Here is a 24,089-nt window from a genome sequence, read left to right on the forward strand (position 1 = left end):
TCCTACCTGGCAGGTCGCTCTTACTGTACCAGGCGACGTGGAGAGGATCTGTGTCTTCACAACACTCTCACTACTGGTGTCCCCCAGGGCTCGGTTCTAGGCCCTCGCCTCATCTCTCTATGCATCAGGTCACTAGGCTCCGTCATATCCACAAATGGTCTCTCCTATCATTGCTATGCGGATGACACTCAACCCCCTTCTGACACTCAGGTCGTGACACGCATCTCTGCGTGCTTAGCAGATATCTCGGGCCTAGCACCTCGAGCTCAACCTTGACAAGACAGAGCTGCCCTTCCTCCCCAGGGAAGGCCTGGCCGCTTTAAGACATCTCCATCACAGTTGAGAACTCCACGGTGTCCCCCTCCCAAAGTACAAAGAACCTTGGTGTGACCCTGGACACACCCTGTTGTTCTCTGCAAACATCAAAGCAGTGACTCGCTCCTGCAGGTTCATGCTCTACAACAATGGTATTCAAACGTTTTCAGCGGTGACCCAATTTTTTTTCAACAGAATTTCTAAGGTCTACATTCTTTTCACAAAGAATTTCTTGCGACCCTACCACACCCCGAATCTAATGTCACAACCGTAAAATCTGTAACTTTAGATTTTTTAATTGAAAGGTTGCTTGATCGAATCCCCGAGCTGACAAGGTAAAAATCTGTCATTCTGCCCCTGAACAAGTCAGTTAACCCACTGTTCCCCGGTAGGCCGTCATTGTAAATAAGAATTCGTTCTTAACTGACTTGTCTAGCTAAATAAAGGTTAAAAATAAATAAAACGTTTATATATTGTCCCATGCAATAATCTGTACTCTGATTTATATATTAGATTTTTTACGTTTTGCGATGCCACTGCAGTTCCACGACTTTGAATAGCACTCCTCTACAACACCCTACCTCGCAGAGGAAGCGGCGCAGATCCTAATCCAGGCACTAATCCAGACAAAATGTTCAATGTTAAAAAAGAATACAAATTTGCTAAAAATCACAAAAGGAAACAGTAACACAATGAAAAAAATAACGAGACTATATACAAGGAGTGCCCATATTGAGTCAATGTGCAGAGGTACGAGGTAGTTAGGTAATATGTACATGTAGGTAGGGGTGACTAGGCAATCAGGATAAATAATGAACAGAGTAGCAGCAGTGTATATAAAGAGTGTGAAAGTGTCTCTATGTGTATGTGTGTGTGGCGTCAATATGTGTGTGAGCGTGTGTAGTCGTAGGTAGTCTACAGTATATATGTGTGTGTTGGAGTGTCATTGTAGTATGTGTGAGTGTGTGGGTAGAGTCCAGTGAGTGTGCATTGAGCCGGTGCAAAATAGTAAAATAAAAGTGTAACTAAAAAGGGGGTCGGATGCCAAGCAGTTGCCATACCAAGCGTGGATGCAGCCAGTCAAGATGCTCTCAATGGTGCAGCTGTAGAACTTTTTGAGGATCTGTCAGCCCATGCCAAATCTTTTCAGCCTCCTGAGGGGGAAGAGGCATTGTTGTCCCCTCTTTACGACTGTGTTGGTATGTTTAGACCATGATAATTCCTTACTGATGTGGACACTGAGGAACTTGAAGCTCTTGACCTGCTCCACTACAGCCCTGTTGATGTGAATGGGGCTGTGCTCGGCCTTCCATTTCCTGTACTCCACGATCAGCTCCTTTGTCTTGCTGACGTTGAGCGAGAGGTTGTTGTCCTGGAATCACACTGCCAGGTCTCTGACCTCCTCCCTATAGGCTGTCTCGTCGCCGGTAATCAGGCCTACCACCGTTGTGTTGTCGGCAAACATTATGATGGTGTTGGAGTCATGAGCAGTCGTGGGTGAACAGGGAATACAGGAAGGGACTAAGCACGCACCCCTGAAGGGTGTTGAGGGTCAGTGTGGCGGTCCTGAGCTTAGTGATGAGCTTGAAAGGGCACTATGGTGTTGAACGCTGAGCTGTAGTCAATGAACAGCATTCTCACTTAGTTGTTCCTTTTGTCCAGGTGGGAAAGGGCACTGTGGACTGCAGCAGAGATTGCGTCTTCTGTGGTTCTGTTGGGGTGGTGGACGGATTGGAGTGGGTCCAGGGTGTCTGGGATGATGGTGTTGATGTGAGCCATGACCAGCCTTTCAAATAATTTCATGGCTACAGACATGAGTGCTACGGGGCAATGGTCATTTAGACAGGTTACCTTGGCGTTCTTGGGTACAGGGACTATGGTGGTCTACTTGAAACATATAGGTATTACAGAATGGGTCAAGGAGAGGTTGAAAATGTCAATGAAGACACTTGACAGCTGGTCAGCGTTCTGAGTATGCGTTCTGGTAATGCTTCTGGGCATGCGGCCTTGTGAATGTTAACCTGTTTAAAGTTCTTGCAGCGGCTACAGAGAGCATGATCACACAGTTGTCCAGAACAGCTGGTGCTCTCACAAATGGTTCAGAGTTGCTAGCTTCGAAGTAAGCATAGAAGGCATTTAGCTCGTCTGGGACACTTGCGTCGCTGGGCAGCTCGCACCTGGGTTTCACAATGTAATTTGTGATAGTTTGCAAGCCCTGCCACATCCGCCGAGTATCAGAGCTGGTGTAGTAGGATTTGATTTTAGTCCTGTGTTGATGCTTTGGCTGCTTGATGGTTCGTCGGAGGGCGTAGTGGGATTTCTTATAAGCGTCCAGATTAGTGTCCCACTCCTTGAAAGCGTCAGCTCAAGCCTTTAGCTCAGTGTGGATGTTGCCTGTAATGGCTTCTGTTTGGGATATGTACGTACGGTCACTGTGGGGACGACGTCGTCGATGCACTTATACATTTTTTATACATTTTTATTTATTTAACCTTTATCAAAGCAGTCACCGGCTGATAATTATAATTATGCAACGCATAATTGGCCCAGCGTCGTCCGGGTTTGGCCGGAGTAGGCCATCATTGTAAATAAGAATTTGTTCTTAACTGACTTGCCTAGTTAAATAAACTTCTCAATGCCATCGAATGAACCCCGGAACATACTCCAGTCTGTATCTTAGCATCCACTTCTTCCCTCACTCACTCCATCTCCTACCCTCTTTTCTCTGTCTGTCTTTCTCAGACCTCAGTCATTTATTGAAAATAAATCTGCCATTTTGCACACTTGGTTATTTGAACGTAAATATGTCTATGTGCAAGGAGTATCAGCTTGCCTCATCACACTCCTTCCTTCCTTCTCTCTCTCTCTCTCGTTCTCTTTCTCTCTCTTTCCTTAGCTGCAGTCTCTGCTGCGGGTGAATGTGTCCCAGGTACAGGTGGATGAGTGTGTGTACACAGACTGCAGGGCGGGTGGGGGTTGCTCCACATACCTCAGCGTCAGTGACACGCCCACCCTGGTGGATGCTGGCAACATGGCCCTGGTGTCTGTGACAGTGACTTCCTCAGCCGTGTGTGGCTGCACCGCAAGGGACCGTGTCCACCAGGCCTGCTCCTCCTACCCCACAAACCCCTGCTTCAATGGAGGCACCTGCATGGACACCCTAAGCGGGTACAGGTGAGCAGAGAGCAACGACTACAGCAACACACCTCACCTGAGGACCATGTGAACTGGGTTGTGTTTATTAAGGCACATCATAGCTGAAAACAAGATATAGGGCTATACTTATTGGACAAGTGTAGATAATTCCTCCCTTTTTTCCTCAATTTCTGACCATTTTCTTCCAATTTAACTCTACTGAACACGATTGTATCCTGTATTTATTGTATTTAATTGATTATGCAAGATAAAATATACTTTCATAGGTGACAAATAAGAGATGATTGAGATAATGTGATTGAAATAGTCAAGAGGAAATCTACACAGAGATGGTGATGTGGAGAAAATGAGATCCGAATCAGAAATGACACTAGAGCTACCTGGGAAAAAATGATTTCAGACTAGAATGACAATAAATTAAGGGTTAAAAAAAAATTGACATTTCAATGATGAATTACCTCCTAATTATATGCTAGAGCCTTGAACGCTAAGCATATACAGCAGTCAGAAATCCATAAAAACCCAGTACAATTGCCCCATGTGGGCACATCACAGAGGAAACAGGATGGAGCTAATTTGATGATGAGGATTAATGGTAGGATTTAAGAAATGTAGGCCAGTGAGATTACAACAATAACTACCCACCCCTCTCTTGTAAGTGCTGACAACTTTTCACAATCCCACTTAATACCATTTACATGACCATGTAAAGTGAAGTTAGCCAGACAGACGTGCATACAGAAGAACACGTCCGCCTTAAAACCTTAGAACATGAGGGTTACGCTCATGGCCTGTGTCCCAAATGGCATCCTTTTCCTTATATAGTGCACTACTTTGGACCAGAGCCCTATGGGCCCTAGGGTGCCATTTGGTGCACAGCCATGCATTCTGTGTTTTTTATCTGCCACATCAGCTGCAGTCTGCAGTCTTGTGAGAGAAAGTCCTAGCCCTTGTCAGAATATTGATGCTGCTATATAACCCAAGGTGTATTCAGTATGTGCGTAAAAAATCCAATTTCGGCACCATCCCATGTAGAGAGAGCTTAATAGCCAGTCTGAGACATTGCCTTATCAGATAGTGTCAGTCAAAAGGGAAAAACAGAGGAAGAAACATGCTCTGGAGTCTGGATTGGATTGGCATTGCTCTCTGGAGTCACATGGAAAATGCCTGGGAAGGTATGTGCTTGTGTGTGTGTGTGTGTGTGTCTGTAGTGTGTTCTTTTGTCCATATGTGTGTATGCTTAAGCACAAACGTGCATGCACTCTTTCTTCCGTATCTGTCTGTGTGTGTAAACACAGTCTTTCCTAGAACCATCCCCCTGTCTCTCTCCAAATGGATCAGTATTCCTGACATGTGTTGGCCCTCTGCAGAATAAACAGAGTTGGAGACGGAGAGAAAAGAGAAAACAGACCCTAACAGTGCACAGCAGAGCCATATGCTCAGAGACGCCGCATGGAAAGAGATGGCTGTGACATTCTCTACCAAGCCCAGTTCGTCTCATATCAATTTTCACCAGGGGTGTGAGAATATTCTGCTTCTCCCCTGTTTGGATTGAAAGTGTTGTTTTTCTCACTGCATGTATTGTATATCAAGTCATTTCTTTGATTAAGATTTATGGCTCGTAGACATGCAGATGCACTAGTGGACGCATGCCATGAAGAAGTGGAGGACTGCCATGAAGAAGTGGAGGCATGCCATGAAGAAGTGGAGGCATGCCATGAAGAAGTGGAGGAATTCCATGAAGAAGTGGAGGCGTGCCATGAAGAAGTGGAGGCATGCCATGAAGAAGTGGAGGAATACCATGAATAAGTGGAGGCATGCCATGAAGAAGTGGAGGCATCCATGAATAAGTGGAGGCATGCCATGAAGAAGTGGAGGCAGTCCATGAAGAAGTGGAGGAATTCCATGAAGAAGTGGAGACATTCCATGAAGAAGTGGAGGCATTCCATGAAGAAGTGGAGGAATTCCATGAATAAGTGGAGACATTCCATGAAGAAGTGGAGGCATTCCATGAAGAAGTGGAGGCAGTCCATGAAGAAGTGGAGGAAGTCCATGAAGAAGTGGAGGCATTCCATGAAGAAGTGGAGACATGCCATGAAGAAGTGGAGACATGCCATGAAGAAGTGGAGGCATTCCATGAAGAAGTGGAGGCATTCCATGAAGAGGTGGAGGCATGCCATGAAGAAGTGGAGGCATCCATGAATAAGTGGAGGCATGCAATGAAGAAGTGGAGGAAGTCCATGAAGAAGTGGAGGAATTCCATGAAGAAGTGGAGGCATGCCATGAAGAAGTGGAGGCATTCCATGAAGAAGTGGAGGCATTCCATGAATAAGTGGAGGCATGCCATGAAGAAGTGGAGGAATTCCATGAAGAAGTGGAGGCAGTCCATGAAGAAGTGGAGGCATTCCATGAATAAGTGGAGGCATGCCATGAAGAAGTGGAGGCATTCCATGAAGAAGTGGAGGCATTCCATGAAGAAGTGGAGGCAGTCCATGAAGAAGTGGAGGCATGCCATGAAGAAGTGGAGACATTCCATGAAGAAGTGGAGACATTCCATGAAGAAGTGGAGGCAGTCCATGAAGAAGTGGAGGCATTCCATGAAGAAGTGGAGACATTCCATGAAGAAGTGGAGACATTCCATGAAGAAGTGGAGACATTCCATGAAGAAGTGGAGGCATGCCATGAAGAAGTGGATGCATGCCATGAAGACGATCAATTCATTCTGCTTAATTTTGTTCTTCATTCAGTTAGCAATGGTCCATAGAAGCACTATAAGCTGTAATCAAGGCAAAGGAAGGGAAAGGAGAGGTAATCACAAAGAAATCAGTCAGAGTGCTTCTGCCTGCAAAACACACATGCACCCACACATGCGCGCGTGCGCACACACACACACACAAGACACTCTTGCACACACATACACTGTACTTGGGGTACAAACTCTTGTCATTGTAGTGGTACCCTGCAAGGTGCAAAATAATAACTGAAAGCCACGCCCACACTAAGCCACCCTCCAATGATTGGGTACAAAAATGTACCATTATACTAGATGTCCCCTAAAAGGTACCGAAAAGTATCATTTGAGATCTAATGAGTACCTCTGAATGTACATTATGTATATTTAGATCTTTGTGTACCTCAGGGAAAAATACTGTACCCTAACCGCACCCTTTTTTCTGAGAGAGTCCGTACACTACACCATGCCATGGAATCTGCACGGCAGAGTAATGGGACTGAAACAAGGAGAGATTGAGAATCAGTGATACTGTAGGGGGCCTGGAAAAGTAGGAATCATGTTCTTAATCATGCTCGAACAAAGGGATCTGATGTGCTGCTGAGCAGTGGTAAGTTAGAGGAGTTCTACAGCCCCTAAACCTCTGTTTCGGCTCACAAGCTAAACAATGTTATAAGGATAATAAAATGAATAGAAAGATTGAGGGACTTGTGTTTCTATGTAATGTTTTCAATGCAGTATTTAATATGTACTTGATGTGTTTCATGCCTAATGCACAAGTAGCTACTGTATGTAGATGAAAGCCCTGCCTGTCATTTATAAAGATACGTTGCACAGCACTTTACACACACACACAGATATGACAATATAGCCAGCCCTGTCATAATGTTTCAATATGGAAAAATTACTGTTAATGTTCTTTGGGGTGCTTTTTTTCAATGCCACCACAGATGCCAGTGCCCACCGCAGTACGAGGGTCCTGAGTGCCAGCAGACAAGGCGAAGTTTCCTTGGCAACGGCTATGCCTGGTTTCCTCCCATAAGGCCGTGCTTTGATAGCCATCTCTCCCTGGAGTTCATCACAGGGGCTGAGGATGGGCTGCTGCTCTACAGCGGGCCCCTGGCCACCCTACTTCCCGGAGACCCAGAGGACTACATGGCCATAGGTAGGGTAATGTGTTACCCACTTAGGATTTGAACCCAGGTCATGGAGATCACGTAAGCCCTCTGAGCTAAAGCCTAGGCATTAACTGGGAGCTAACTCAAGTCTTTAGGTCTCAGGCAAGATTAATCAGCCCTCTAGCGTGGTTTACCAAACCAACTCTGTTACACAAAGGCAAGTATACTGCATCTACCTTCCAGTCCAACCGAGGTGCATGATTTGAATAACAAATGGAATGTGTGGGATATATCCAGCGTTATTTGGATTAATTAGGTTGCTTAGTCATACAGCCCAGACAGAGACAAAACACTAAAAGTAAAGCAGTGTAACCTTGTTAATGGGTTCACTTCACTTGTTCATGAAAAGTAGATAATGGTCCGTACCTTTGGGATGAACTGTTCGTTACATATGTACAGTAAATATACAGTTTCATGTAAAGTATATATGTATGCATTGACTATTTGACACTGAACAACATCCCTCCAAGAGCATCAGAAGTGCATCCAACACCACAGTTGAACTTTGACCCTTTAAGTCTGTAGGTGGAATGTCATGGTGATGCTGGTACTGATGACCTCTCTTCTCCTCAGAGCTGATTGGTGGAACACCTAGCCTGAAAATCAACCATGGGTCTGGAACCCTGGTCCTGCAGTTGCCGGGAAATGTGGTTGTGTCCGACAGACGCTGGCACCGTCTAGATGTTAGGAGCAACAGTAAAGTAAGCGAACCATTAAATGGCTGTATTCGCATCCTGAAAACACACATTCTTCCATGTTCTTACCTGTATGTGTATGTTTGTGTGTGTGCAGAGATTGTTACCTTCCTCTTCTTCTCTTGGGTTTTCAGGAAGTGCGTTTCACCCTGGATCGCTGCTCCAGTGCCATTGTCATGGAGACGGAGGGCGTGGACAGCTGGGCCATGACCGAGGACCGCTCTTCTTGTGAAGTCAGAGGAGTCACGCCCAATAGGGACAGGTACTGTCCTGCTCAGAATCCCACCCCTCTGACATCACACCAATCACACCTGCCAGCCAGTGAAGGCATTGCCGATGGCCAAAATAGTTCCTCTGAAAGGCATTAAAAGATCTACGAACATCTATCCATCTACCATGCATACTCCAATTATTGTAGCAGCCACTGTGTCATCCAGTGTTGGTTACAATTAAGATAAGGTACTATACAGATGAGTTGACATGAGTGAGTGGTGTGATTCTGGAAGGATGGATGGATGGACAAAACAAACAAATGGACAGACAGACAAATGGTTTGAATGGACAGACAGATAAATGGTTTGAATGGACAGACAGATAAATGGTTTGAATGGACAGGCAGATAAATGGTTTGAATGGACAGACAGATAAATGGTTTGAATGGACAGACAGATAAATGGTTTGAATGGACAGGCAGATAAATGGTTTGAATGGACAGGCAGATAAATGGTTTGAATGGACAGGCAGATAAATGGTTTGAATGGACAGGCAGATAAATGGTTTGAATGGACAGACAGATAAATGGTTTGAATGGACAGACAGATAAATGGTTTGAATGGACAGGCAGATAAATGGTTTGAATGGACAGGCAGATAAATGGTTTGAATGGACAGACAGATAAATGGTTTGAATGGACAGAGATAAATGGTTTGAATGGACAGGCAGATAAATGGTTTGAATGGACAGACAGATAAATGGTTTGAATGGACAGGCAGATAAATGGTTTGAATGGACAGACAGATAAATGGTTTGAATGGACAGGCAGATAAATGGTTTGAATGGACAGGCAGATAAATGGTTTGAATGGACAGACAGATAAATGGTTTGAATGGACAGGCAGATAAATGGTTTGAATGGACAGGCAGATAAATGGTTTGAATGGACAGACAGATAAATGGTTTGAATGGACAGGCAGATAAATGGTTTGAATGGACAGGCAGATAAATGGTTTGAATGGACAGACAGATAAATGGTTTGAATGGACAGGCAGATAAATGGTTTGAATGGACAGACAGATAAATGGTTTGAATGGACAGGCAGATAAATGGTTTGAATGGACAGGCAGATAAATGGTTTGAATGGACAGGCAGATAAATGGTTTGAATGGACAGACAGATAAATGGTTTGAATGGACAGGCAGATAAATGGTTTGAATGGACAGGCAGATAAATGGTTTGAATGGACAGGCAGATAAATGGTTTGAATGGACAGGCATTGACAATGACGTGTCTCCTCTTTTCCACAGGTACCTGAATGGGAGTCAGGTGTTGCAGCTGGGTGGTGTCAACGAAAACATGTCCTATGAGTATCCCCAGCTACAGCACAAGCACTTCACTGGATGTCTGCGCAACCTGGTTGTGGATAGTATGGTAAGACACAAAAGTCTAGAGCTCTCCCCTAACACCCCAACAACAACAAGTTTACCTCTCTAACTCAATCTCGGCTCTGGACATTGCATATTATGTCTTACATTTTCTCACTCCTTGACTTGTCTAGTTGACTCGCTAGGTTTCATTAAGACATGAGCTCAAGAGGAATGTAAATTTGAGCTCAAGGCTAAGCTGGGAGTATCTTCTAAATGCTGATGTCTTTCACTCATCATATTCCCCTTCAAATCAAATCAAATCAAATTGAATTAGTCACATGCGCCGAATACAACAGGTGTAGTAGACCTTACAGTGAAATGCTTACTTACGAGCCCCTAACCAACAACGCAGTTTAAAAAAATATATATATATATATACGTATATACATTTTAAAAAATGTCAGGTTCTCTTAGTGCCTTAATGTCAGACAGGTTATATGTACTGGCGGGATGTATTCTCCTTCGTTATTATTCTCCTTTATGCCTATGACCTTCTCTCATCTTTACTTTATGCTTCAGAAAGGGATGTATTGTGCATTATTGAGGTTATACTGAAAACATCATGCCATCACTCTCTCTCTCTCCCTTATTCATTTCTCTCTTGCCCTCATTTTTTAAAACTTTCTTTCTCTTTCTTCCTCTCTCTTCTCTCTCCCCCCACATCTCTCTCTCTCTCTCACACTCACCCTCCTTCTCTCGCTCCCTCATTCCTTCACCCCCCTGCCTCTCTTCCCTCTCTGCTCCAGCTCTATGACCTTGGTTATCCCTCAGAGTCCTCCAGCAGTGCCCCAGGCTGCTCTCTGACTGATGGGAACTGTATAATCATGGGTGTACCTGCCTGTGGCCCTAGGGGGCGCTGTAACGGGCAGTGGGACTCCTTCCGCTGCCAGTGTGGGCCCGGTTACACAGGGATCCACTGTGAATACGGTACGTCCTTAGAGAATATACAGTCGGGTTAGGACAGGTGTTTGTCTGTGGGTATCAAAGGGTGTAGAGTGGACTGTATTACATAGTAGAATCCTATTTTTTCCCCCCAACAAGATCAAAATGCACTGGCTTTGAATTATAGGTTTAACCTATAATAAGATTCAAGATTCAACTTTTTTTTTTATTGCTCTTGTGGAATGGAAATGTGTCTTAAGGCTTTAAATGCATGGCTCACACACAATATAACTGTGTTTGGCTTCTGTCACATATGTGATTTGTCTTTAATTGGCTACTGAGTCCACACAGTAGACGGTACAGTATAAATAATACATCATGAATAATATACTGTAGTTGAAGCCCTCATGGCAGCTCTATGTTTTTCTCTCTTCGACTGACAGAAGTCCCAGAGTTCTCCTTCGATGGGAGGAGCCATGTCCAGTACCAGGTGGGCTGGTCTCTCCCGGCCCGTCACACCAGCGTGCAGCTCCAGGTGCGAACCCACGTCCCCAGCGGTGTACTCCTCAGCCTCCTCTCCCAGGAGCAGAATGAATACTTGCGTCTGGAGGTGAGTCATCGACACTCTGCCTGCAGAGAGGCACTTTAATTGGCTCCTGCTGTAGCCTGCTCCTCAACGTTGTTATTACGTTGCCTGAATGACTGTCATGATGGCTCGACATTTTCGACAATGATGGAGTGAGTAATGGCGGGCTTGGAACACAGGAAGTGGGTACTGAGTGGGCCTCTGAGTGACTGACTTCTGTATGTGTGTTCGGAGTGTACTTGTATTGCCTTTGGGTTGTTTTGAGATGCGCCTATGGAACACCGCAGCACAGTATTGAGGATTATTTTATTGTCTGTCTAGTTATAAGCACATCCTTCCTTCAGTATTAGGGTCTAGGGAAGTGGGTCGCTGTTATTAGTTGGATGTAAGAGCTTTCTTAAGTGGAAAGGTCCAATTCTGTCTTTTCTTCTTCAAGCTCTTATAGGGGACTTTTTCAGCATATTGCTAGACTTGTGTACCCAATTTGAACTGGAAAATATGAAGTGGCATATACAATCAACCTAGCTTACCTATAGTATTTGCTACATCACAAGGCTCTTCTCTGTCTGGCTTAACCAGGAAAATAGAACACAATTTCTGAGTGACAGTGTGTCCACAGCACCAGGTAGAAGACTGCTCGGCTAGCGTCTGTCACTCAAGAACACCTACCCACACAGGTCAGCTGTTTCCACTCTCATCCTACTGTAGCTTCCTCATGACAAACCAGGTTGACAGAGCAAGTGTCAGAGAGTGCACCAGCATGCAGTCTCACTGCTATAGCTCCTTTCTGAGTGTCTGAGTCAGTGAAGTAGCAACCCCCCTCGAGCCATTTCTCACCACCAGCCCCATACATACCAGTACAAAGAAACTGAGGAAAGGATTGGGGCTCTGTATGATCTCAGCAGCAAATGTACGTAGGTTATATAAGGTACCTCTGTGAACAATCTCTCAGAATTGAGTCGGCGAGCTGTATAAAACGCTTGTTTTTTTGTCTGAAAGCAAGCTACTCTGTCTGAAGCTGTCTCAGACCCTCCCGAGAGACACTTGAGTGTGGATCCAGACAACAAGTCTCTCAGAACCTCAGCCTCTTTTGTTTGCTCTGATGGGTAGGAAGGGATGGAGAGGGAGGAGGGAGCGCATGCTGAATGAATAACAAGACATTCACAAGGTTGCTGGGGGCTGCTGCATAAGTGTGAGAGTTAGGCCTCGGAAACCTTTTTCACCTCGTTTTTTATTTCACCTTTATTTAGGCCAGTTGAGAACAAGTTCTGGTTTGCGACCTGGCCAAGATAAAGCATAGCAGTTCTACACATACAACAACACAGAGTTACACATGGGATAAACAAACGTACAGTCAATAACACAATAGAAAAATCTATATACAGTGTGTGCAAGTGTCGTAAGATTAGGGAGGTAAGGCCATAGTGGCGAAATAATTACAATTTAGCATTAACACTGGAGTGATAGATGTGCAGATGATGATGTGCAAGTAGAAATACTGGGGTGCAAAAGAGCAAAAATAAATAACAGTATGGGGATAAGGTAGTCGGGTGGGCTATTTACAGATGGGCTGTGTACAGGTACAGTGATCGCTGCTCTGACAGCTGATGCTTAAAGTTAGTGAGGGAGATATGTCTCCAGCTTCAGTGATTTTTGCAATTTGTTCCAGTCATTGGCAGCAGAGAACTAGAAGGAAAGGCGGCCAAAAGAGGAATTGGCTTTGGGGGTGACCAGTGAAATATACATGCTGGAGCGCGTGCTACGGGTGGGTGTTGCTATGGTGACCAGTGAGCTGAGATAAGGCGGGGCTTTACCTAACAAAGACTTATAGATGACCTGGAGCCAGTGGGTTTGGCGACGAATATGAAGCGAGGGCCTGCCAACGAGAGCATACAGGCCGCAGTGGTGCGTAGTATATGGGGCTTTGGTGACAAAATGGATGGCACTGTGATAGACTACATCCAATTTGCTGAGTAGAGTGTTGGAGGCTATTTTGTAAATGACATTGCCGAAGTCAAGGATCGGTAGGATAGTCAGTTTTACGAGGGTATGTTTGGCAGCATGAGTGAAGGAGGCTTTGTTGCAAAATAGGAAGCCGATTCTAGATTTCATTTTGGATTGGAGATGATTAATGTGAGTCTGTAAGGAGAGTTTACAGTCTAACCAGACACCTAGGTATTTGTAGTTGTCCACATATTCTAAGTCAGAACCATCCAGAGTAGTGATGCTGGTCGGGCTGGCGGGTGCGGGCAGCAATTGGTTAAAGAGCATGCATTTAGTTTTACTAGCATTGAAGAGCAGTTGGAGGCCACGGAAGGAGTGTTGTATGCCATTGAAGCTCGTCTGGAGGTTTGTTAACACAGTGTCCAAAGAAGGGCCAGAAGTATACAGAATGATGTCGTCTGCGTAGAGGTGCATCAGAGAATCACCAGCAGCAAGAGCGACATCATTGATGTATACAGAGAAAAGAGTCAGCCCGAGAATTCAACCCTGTGGCACCCCCATAGAGACTGCCATAGGTCCGGACAATAGGCCCTCCAATTTGACAAACGGAACTCTGAGAAGTAGTTAGTGAACCAAGCGAGGCAGTCATTTGAGAAAACAAGCCTGTTGAGTCTGCCGATAAGAATGGGGTGATTGACGAAAGCCTTGGCCAGGTCGATGAAGACGGCTGCACAGTATTGTTTTTTATCGATGGTGGTTATGATATTGTTTAGGACCTTGAGCGTGGCTGAGATGCACCCATGACCAGCTCCGAAACCAGATTGCATTGTGGAGAAGGTACGGTGGGATTCGAAATGGTCGGTGATATGTTTATTAACTTGGCTTTCGAAGACTTTAGAAAGGCAGGGCAGGATAGATATAGGTCTGTAACAGTTTGGGTCTAGAGTGTCTCCCCCTTCGAAGAGGGGATGACCGCGGCAGCTTTCCAATCTTTAGGGATCTCAGACGATACGAAAGAGAGGTTGAACAGGCTAGTAATAGCGGTTGCAACAATTGAGGCGGATACTTTTAGAAAGAGAGGGTCCAGATTGTCTAGCCCAGCTGATTTGTAGGGGTCCAGATTTTGCAGCTCTTCCAGAACATCAGTTATCTGGATTTGTGTGAAGGAGAAGCAGCGGGGGGGGGGGGGGGGGGGGGGGGTCTTGGGCAAGTTGCTGTGGGGTGGGGTTGCAGAGCCGGGGTAGGGGTAGCCAGGTGGAAAGAATGGCCAGCCGTACAAGAATGCTTATTGAAATTTGCGATTATCGTAGATTTATCGGTGGTGACAGTGTTTCAGGGTTTCAGTGTTTCAGTGTTTCAGTGCAGTGGGCAGGTGGGAGGAGGTGCTCTTATTTTCCATGGACTTTACAGTGTTCCATAACTTTTGGGAATTTGTGCTACAGGATGCAAATTTCTGTTTGAAAAAGCTAGCCTTTGCTTTCCTAACTGACTGTGTATATTGGTTCCTAACTTCCCTGAAAAGTTGCATATCGCGGGGGAGGTTTTTGTGCTGGTCAAGGGCAGTCAAGTTGGGAGTGAACCAAGGGCTATATTTGTTCTTAGTTCTACACATTTTGAATGAGGCATGCCTTTTAAAGATGGTGAGGAACGCACTGTTAAAGAATAACCAGGCATCCTCTACTGACGGGATGAGGTCAATATCCTTCCAGAATACCCGGGCCAGGTCAATTAGAAAGGCCTGCTCGCAGAAGCGTTTTAGGGAGTGTTTGACAGTGATGAGGGGTGGTCATTTGACTGCGGACCCATTACGGATGCAGGCAATGAGGCAGTGATCGCTGAGATCCTGGTTGTAGATGGCAGAGGTGTATTTAAAGAGCAGGTTGGTCAGGATGATATCTATGAGGGTCCCCGTGTTTACGGATTTAGGGTTGTACCTGGTTGTACCTTGTACCTAAGCATCTAGCTTAGATTGTAGGACGGCCGGGGTGATAAAAATATCCCAGTTTAGGTCACCTAACAAGTACGAACTCTGAAGATAAATGGGGGGCAATCAATTCACATATGGTGTCCAGGGCACAGCTGGGTGCTGAGGGGGGTCTATAAAAAGCGGCAACAGTGAGAGACTTATTTCTGGTAAGGTGGATTTTTAAAAGTAGAAGCTCAAACTGTTTGGGCACAGACCTGGATAGCATGACAGAACTATGCAGACTATCTCTGCAGTAGATTGCAACTCCGCCCCCTTTGGCAGTTCTATCTTGGCGTAAAATGTTCTAGCGGGATGGACATTTCTGCATTTTTGGTGGCCTTCCTAAGCCAGGGTTCAGACACGGCTAGGACATCAGGGTTGGCGGAGTGTGCTAAAGCAGTGAATGAAACAAACTTAGGGAGAAGGCTTCTGATGTTAACATGCATGACACCGAGCCTTTTACGGTTATAGAAGTCAACAAATGATAGTGCCTGGGGAATAGGTGTGGTACTGGGGGCTACAGGGCCTGGGTTAACCTCTACATCACCAGGGGAACAAAGGAGAAGTAGGATAAGGGTATGGCTAAAGTCTAAAAGAACTGGTCGTCTATTGCGTTGGGAACAGAGAGTAAAAGGAGCAGATTTCTGGGCGTGGTAGAATAGATTCAGGGCATAATGTACAGACAAGGGTATGGTAGGATGTGAGTACAGTGGAGGTAAACCTAGGTGTTGAGTGACGATGAGAGAGGTTTCGTCTCTGGAGGCACCAGTTAAGCCAGGTGAGGTCTCCGCATGTGTGTGGGGTGGGACAAAAGAGCTATCAAAGGCATTTTGAGCGGGACTGTGAAATAAAACAATAACAACTAGCCAAGACAGCAGTAGACAAAGCATATTGACATTAGAGAGAGGCATAAAGCAATCACAGGTGTTGATATGGAAAGCTAAGACAACAACGGGTAAATGGCGATGAATGGGCAGAGCGGGTCCTTTAGGTACATACAGGACCTGAGTTCGAGACTGGGGCCAACAGATCAACAAAATGATGTACCGTGTTATTGAAACAGTCCAGGGGGAATCAGCTGGGTAGCCTAGTGATCATAGGGTCCAATGAGCAGTAATAGGTGAGTCAGGGAGACGTATTCGATGACAAAAACATGTTATCTTTATGTTCACATAATGGAACCCTTGAAAGTGTTTTCCAACCCACCAGGTTGCATTATTCTGTTGAGTGTTAGCGAAAAGGTGGAAATCAATGCTTATAACCCTCATCGCTTATTGAGATGCTTTTTATTTATCTCCTTAAATCTCTTTAAAATTAAAATAGAAAAAAGTTTACTTGTGAAAACATTGACAGTTTTTACTTTGTAGTGAAGTGTTTGTACTGCTAAGCGATGCTGAAAATGTATTGCTAGAGTTTTTATGGTCGGATTCTGTATAACGTTGGGATTAATTGGGCTCATTGTCATATGGTTGCCTAGGCTGTGTGGACTGCAAGCAATTAGATGCATTGTTAGGAGCCTATATATCTGCTGTCAGGGGGGGGGGGGGGGGGGGTGGAAGGGGCTTGATAGATGGGGGGTTAATCAGTTCGTAGTGTGGCAGGGGAGAATAGAATGTTGGCATTATGCTCTTATGACCATGCTGAGGGAGCAATAGTTCAAACAATCTGGGCTGTCATGCTGCATACATTAAAACACAGTGTTTTATTATCTCAGCCCCACGGTTTCCAATTAAGGGATGGACACACAAGTACAAGCTGCAGTTATGGCAGGCAGCATCCCCTCCCAGCCCCATCTCCAGCCCAGTATGTTTGTTCAGCCTTAGCTGCTGTGGATAATTGTTGTCTGTTAAATTCTCCTTCTGGATTGAGTTAAGTAATGTCCGTGTGAGTTTTGTCAAGTTTAAATATTAAGTACAATGGTCTTAATTGAATGTTTGACATTTTAATGGTGCGATCTGTGATTTTTACAGCGGTTTTGGTTCATTTCAATTGATTGATATGCACTGTATATTTCAGGTGTTTCAGGGGCTACTGGCTGTCTTTTACAACCTGGGTGACAGACTCTACAACCTCACGCTGCCCTTCCAACGCCTTGACAACGGAGAATGGCACGAGGTGGAGCTGGATCGTCATGGCAAAGAGTTCACCCTTCGATTGGATGGTGGCGGCGGGAGGCAAGAGGTCACAGCCGCTCCTGGGCAGAGTCAGGAGATAGTCATCGATCAAACAGTGGTGATGCTGGGAAACTCTTTCCCTTCAGGAAACAACCACAGCTTCCTAGGTATGGTGCTGGTACTGCGATCTGGTACTGCCCCCTGGTACTGACCACTAATATTATCCCTAACTTCCTACTGGCCTTTCCCACTAGTTGTTACTGCCAGAGGACCACAAGGGAAGATAAATGATTGGACGAATGAACGAACAAATGAAAGTGGTATAAAATCATGTATTATCTGTATGTGATTGGCAACACAAGACTGATGCACCATTGTGTTTCACACTTCTAAATCACTGAGGTGAATGATTCCTTAGCTACCTCCGCCTTCCTATCTCAAATGGTTTTAGATCTAGACTCTGAGGAGGTCGGCTATGGATTTGGGGCTGAGGCAGATGAAGTGTGAAGGACTTGATTCAGGAGCAGGGATGTGTCTGTATAAATGATTCAGGAACAGGGAGGTGTCTGTATAAATGATTCAGGAGCAGGGATGTGTCTGCATAAATGTTTCAGGAGCAGGGATGTGTGTATAAATGATGTTACACATCCTTCCCAGAGGATGGCGAGACAACCAAACAAAGTAAATATCCTCTGAAACAAAGGGCTGCACTGACAGCTAAGCCCTGGGCTATCTCTCTGTGTGTGTGTGTGTGTGTGTGTGTGTGTGTGTGTGTGTGTGTGTGTGTGTGTGTGTGTGTGTGTGTGTGTGTGTGTGTGTGTGTGTGTGTGTGTGTGTGTGTGTGTGTGTGTGTGTGTGTGTGTGTGTGTGTGTGTTTCCGTCGCTTCATGAAACTTACTTTAAAGGTTTTGCCTCAGGCCTAGTGTGTATGTCTCTGAATGTCACTATGTTGCTGTGTCTCATCTCTCTTTCCCTCTCTGTGTTTTACCACCAGGGTGTCTGCGAGACCTGAGGCTGAACGGGAAGCCAATGCCCATGGCAAAGCAGCCCTCTGTGGGGTCCAAGGGCCTCCAGGTGGTCACATCCCAGGGCGTCTCCCCAGGTTGCCCCTCAGACGCCTGCAGGAAACACCAGTGCTCTCCCCCCTTCATATGTGTGGACCTCTGGAGGAAACACGAGTGCAGGTACATAAATGACAGCAGGAAATCTTGTCAGGAAAAACTCTGGGCACTAGGCTATAAGCTATAATGGCGCTGTAATGGAGCTGGAGGGAATAGCGGCTGTTTATGGGCTCCTGACCAATTCTGCTATTTTGTGTCTTTTTTTGCTCTGATCTTAACTGTTTTGGTACATAATGTTTCCACCATCGTTTCCTATGACTGAAAAAAGCTTCTGGACATCAGCTGTCAATAACCTCGATTTGGACAAGGACTTCTACTTCGACGAGTTGGAGGCAAAAGACATATTGATTATCCTGAACCAGGCTGAAATCCCCGACACTCAAAGAAGCAGGAGACGGTGCTATAGAGGCCGGCGTGCAGGACACCTGACGAGACTGAAATCCGTTTGACCTCATTTCTACCAGCATGTCACCTGTGCCACTAGATGCAACAAAACTCTAGATCACCTTTACTCCACACACAGAGACGCATACAAAACTCCAGATCACCTTTACTCCACACACAGAGACGCATACAAAACTCTATATCACCTTTACTCCACACACAGAGACATACAAAACTCTAGATCACCTTTACTCCACACACAGAGACGCATACAAAACTCTAGATCACCTTTACTCCACACACAGAGACGCATACAAAACTCTAGATCACCTTTACTCCACACACAGAGACGCATACAAAACTCTAGATCACCTTTACTCCACACACAGAGACGCATACAAAACTCTAGACGACCTTTACTCCACACACAGAGACATACAAAACTCTAGACGACCTTTACTCCACACACAGAGACACATACAAAACTCTAGATCACCTTTACTCCACACACAGAGACATACAAAACTCTAGATCACCTTTACTCCACACACAGAAACACATACAAAACTCTAGATCACCTTTACTCCACACACAGAAACATACAAAACTCCAGATCACCTTTACTCCACACACAGAGACATACAAAACTCTAGACGACCTTTACTCCACACACAGAGACACATACAAAACTCTAGATCACCTTTACTCCACACACAGAGACACATACAAAACTCTAGATCACCTTTACTCCACACACAGAGACATACAAAACTCTAGATCACCTTTACTCCACACACAGAGACGCATACAAAACACTCCCTCACCATCCATTCAGCAAATCTGACCATAGCTCTATCTTCCTGATTCCTGCTTACAAGTAAAAACTTAAAACAGGAAATACCAGTGACGCGCTCAACATGGAAGTGGTCCGATGACCAGACTGGAATATTGTTCCGGGATTCATAGGATTCATCCGATGGCATTGAAGAGGTTACCACATCAGTCACCGGCTTCATTAATAAGGGCAACGTCATCCTCACATTGATCATACGTACAAACTCCAACCAGAAGCCATGGATTACAGGCAACATCCTCACTGAGCTAAAGGCTAGAGATGCCACTTTCAAGGAGCGGGACACTAATCAGGACGCTTATAAGACATCCCCTATGCCCTCCGACAAAACATCCAACAGGCAAGGAGTCAATACAGGACCAAGATCGAATCCTACTACACCGGCTCTGATGCTCATCAGATGTGGCAGGGCTTGCAAACTACCATAGATTATAACAGGAAACCCAACCGTGACTTGTCCAGTAATGCTGGCCTACCAGAAGAGCTAAATAGCTCCTATGCTTGCTTCGAGGCTAGCAACACTGAACCATGCATGCGAGCACCAGCTGTTCTGGACAACTGTTTGATCAAGCTCTCTATAGCCCGATGTGAGTAAGACATGAACACATGTTAACATAACATTCACAATGCCGCAGGGCCAGACGGATTACTGGGATGCCTACTCAGAGCAGGCGCTGACCAATTGTCAAGTGTCTTCACTGACATTTTCAACCGCTCCATGACCCAGTCTGTAATACCTACATGTTTCAAGCAGACCCCTATAGTCCCTGCGCCCAAGAATGCCAATGTAACCTGTCTAAATGACTATCGTCCCGTAGCACTCACGTCTGTAGCCATGAAATGCTTTGAAATGCTGATCAGTGGTCATGGCTCATATCAACAGCATCATCCCAGATACCCTGGACACACTCTAATTTGCATACTGCCCCAAGAGATCCACAGGTGACGCAATCTCTATTACATGCCACAGTGCCCTTCCCCATGTGGACAAAAGGAAGACCTACGTGAGAATGCTGTTCATTTACTAGAGCTCAGAGGACCCTCTCTCTGGATTGATTCAGAACTTCCTGACGGGCCGCCCCAGGTGGTGAGGATAGGCAACAGCACATCCACCACGCTGACCCTCAACACGGGGGACCATCACGGGTGCGTGCTTAGTCCCCTCCTGTACTCCCTTTTCACCCATGACTGCATGGCCACGTACCACTCCAACACCATTATTAAGTTTGCTGACGACACAACGGTGGTAGGCCTGATTACCGATGACTATAAGACAGCCTACAAGGAAGAGGTCAGAGAACTGGAAGTGTGGTGCCAGGACAACAACCTCTCCCACAATGTCGGCAAGACAAAGGAGCTGATCATGGACTACAGGAAATGGAGGGCTGAGCACAGCCCCATCCACATCGACGGGGCTGTAGTGGAGCAGGTCAAGCTTCAAGTTCCTCTGTGTCCACATCAGTAAGGAATTATCATGGTCCAAACACACCAACACAGTCGTGAAGACGGCACGACAACGCACATTACCCCCCATGAGGCTGCACCATTGAGAGCATCTTGATTGGCTGCACCACCGCTTGGTATGGCAACTGCTTGGCATCCGACCATAAGACGCTACGGAGGATAGTGCGTACAGCCCAGTACATCACTGGGGTCGAGTTCCCTGCCGTCCAGGACTTCTATACCAGGCAGTGTCAGAGGAAGTCCCTAAAAATTGTCAAAGCCACCCAAGTCTGACTGTTCTCTCTGCTACAGCACGGCAAGAGGTACCGATGCACAGAGTCTGGAACCGACATGACCCTGAACAGCTTCTACCCCAAGGCATAACACTGCTAAATAGTTGGTCCGGGTAGCTATTAACTATCTGCATTGACCCGTTTCGCACTACCTAATTTGACTTATCACATACGCTTTTGTTGCTGTTTATTATCTATCCTGTTGCCTAGTCATTTTATCCCTACCTATATGTACATACACTACATGACTAAAAGTATGTGGACACCTCTTCGTTGAACCTCTCATTCCAAAATCATGGGCATTGATATGGCATTGGTCCACCTTTTGCTGCTATAACAGCATTCACTATTCTGGAAAGGCTTTTCACTAGATGTTGGAACATTGCTGCATGGACTTGCATTCATTCAGTCACGAGCATTACTGAGGTCGGGCACTGATGTTGGGCGATTAGGCCTGGCTCGCATTCTAATTCATCCCAAAGGTGTTTGATGGGGTTGAGGTCAGGACTCTGTGCAGGCCAGTCAAGTTCTTCTTTGCCGATCTCGACAAACCATTTTTGTATGGATCTTGCTTTGTGCACAGGAGCATTGTCATGCTGAAACAGGAAAGGGGCCTTCCCCAAACTGTTGCCACACAGTTGGAAGCACAGAATTGTCTAGAATGTCATTTTATGCTGTAGCGTTAAGATTTCCCTTCATTGGAACTAAGGGGCCAAGCCCAAACCATGAAAAACAGCCACAGACCATTATTCCTCCTCCACCAAACTTTACAGTTGGCACTATGTATTCGGGCAGGTAGCGTTCTCCTGGCATTCGCCAAACCCAGATTTGTCCGTCGGACTGCCAGATGGTGAAGCATGAGTCATCACTCCAGATAACGCATTTCCACTGCTCCTAAGTACAATGGCGACGAGCTTTACACCACTCCAGCCGACGCTTGGCATTGCGCATGGTGATCTCAGGCTTGTATACGGCTGCTCGACCATTGAAACCCATTTCATGAAGCTCCCGACGAATAGCTGACGTTGCTTCCAGAGGCAGTTTGGAACTCGTAGTGAGTGTTGTAACTGAAGACAGACGATTTTTATGCACTACACACTTCAGCTCTAGGCGGTCACGTTCTGTGTGCTTGTGTGGCCTACCACTTCTTGGCTAAGCCGTTGTTGATCCTAGATGTTTCCACTTCAAAATAACAGTTGACAGGGGTAGCTCTAGCAGGGAAGAAATTTGACAAACTGACTTGTTGGAAAGTTGGCATCCTATGACGTGCCACTTTGAACGTCACTGAGCTCTTCAGTAAGGCCATTCTACTGCTAATATTGATTAATGGAGATTGCGTACACCTGTCAGCAACGGGTGTGGCTGAAATAGCCGAATCCACTCATTTGAAAGGGTGTCCATGTAAGGGTGTCAATATACTATATAGTCAAGTTATCATTACTCTGTGTATTTAATCTCTGCATTGTTGGGAAGGGCCCGTGAGTAAGCAATTCACTGTTAGTCTACACATGTTTCAGAATTATATGACAAATACAATTTCCAAAGCTTTCGCAGCATTAAGATCATCGTCATAACCTTCTTACGGTGTATCTTTAGTAGCCAAGGTGTTTCCCAAAGCCTTCGTTCAAGACCATATAGCCAAAGCGCATCGTTAACATCACTTTATTCACAGAAAATCTTGGCTAAACAGAGTATCAAGATGTCTGACTGATAATCTGCCTCTCTGTGATTGCCTATAAACTCAGAACGAAGTTAACTAAAAATAAAATGTTTCCAAAGTATTTGCAATTGTTACAAACAAGTGAAGGATAGTGTCTGAATTCTTTGCCTCAATGTGTTTCATGATGTGTGACAACATGTGCGCAATGATGTGCCCAATCTATGATTTTGTGCATAATTATTGAGTACGAGTAATAAGCTGCCTCAATAGCCTATTTGCAGCCGTAGGTGGTAACATGAGTAAATAAAGCTAACCGTAGTGACAGGGAGTGTCTAGGCTGCAGCGTCTTTAAACTCCCCTGGACTCCAGTGTTTCCTGTCGTCCCTAGCTGGGATCAGAGCATGTGAAACATCTCTGAGGCCTTTCATCACCATGGGATGTCCACTCGGGGGTACTTAGTAGCCAGTTTCCACATCATCTCCCGATGTCCTCAGACATAGTTGAACGTCGAATACTGACTTGTATCACGGGTGACCTGGCAGAGATTTTCACAGTGCCAGGATGGCTATTCCTATCCCTTATAATTAAAAGTTATTTCCATCCAGATCAGGTGAATGAATCACACTCTCCACAACCTCTTCCTTATTTGCATCTCCACAGGTGCCCCCCTGGTCACATGACGAAGGAGAACGACTCGAGCAAGGTGTGCGTCTACACGCTGTGCGTCAGCAGGCCCTGTCGCCACGGCACCTGTGTGGCCCACTCGCCTGCCAAGTACTCGTGTCACTGCTCGGAGGGCTACCGTGGGCGACACTGTGAGGTCTCTCTGACGCTCTACCACAACAACAACAACACTCTGAGCCTCAGCTCTGCGTTTGCCATCAGTATCTGTGTCCTGGCCTTCCTAGGTAACTATATTGACTACGTGAAAATGTCATCTTTCACCTTTACTCTCTGATTTGGTTTCATCTGGTTTTGGTTGTGGGTGGGTGTTCACAAATGTTCACTGAGTGTACCATTAGAAACAACATTTCCATGACATGACCAGGTGAATACAGGTAAAAGCTATGATCCCTTATTGATGGTAACTGGTAAATTCACTTAAATCAGTGTAGATGAAGGAGAG

At 45.6% G+C, this 24,089-nt stretch overlaps 1 protein-coding gene across 1 annotated transcript in view; it reads left to right on the forward strand.

The window, feature by feature from the left end:
- The window catches only part of LOC120053278 (neural-cadherin-like), a 115,437-nt gene that overhangs the window by 82,833 nt on the left and 8,515 nt on the right, over positions 1-24,089 (forward strand). The window contains exons 22-31 of the mRNA XM_039000416.1: positions 3,212-3,489; positions 7,153-7,367; positions 7,954-8,081; positions 8,210-8,337; positions 9,598-9,721; positions 10,464-10,644; positions 11,043-11,209; positions 17,112-17,400; positions 18,204-18,393; positions 23,624-23,871. Coding sequence (XP_038856344.1) covers positions 3,212-3,489; positions 7,153-7,367; positions 7,954-8,081; positions 8,210-8,337; positions 9,598-9,721; positions 10,464-10,644; positions 11,043-11,209; positions 17,112-17,400; positions 18,204-18,393; positions 23,624-23,871 — 1,948 coding nt within the window. The remainder of the gene's footprint in view (positions 1-3,211; positions 3,490-7,152; positions 7,368-7,953; positions 8,082-8,209; positions 8,338-9,597; positions 9,722-10,463; positions 10,645-11,042; positions 11,210-17,111; positions 17,401-18,203; positions 18,394-23,623; positions 23,872-24,089) is intronic.

The sequence above is a fragment of the Salvelinus namaycush genome, chromosome 9 (genome assembly GCF_016432855.1).
Source record: "Salvelinus namaycush isolate Seneca chromosome 9, SaNama_1.0, whole genome shotgun sequence".
Classification (NCBI taxonomy): Eukaryota; Metazoa; Chordata; class Actinopteri; order Salmoniformes; family Salmonidae; genus Salvelinus; species Salvelinus namaycush.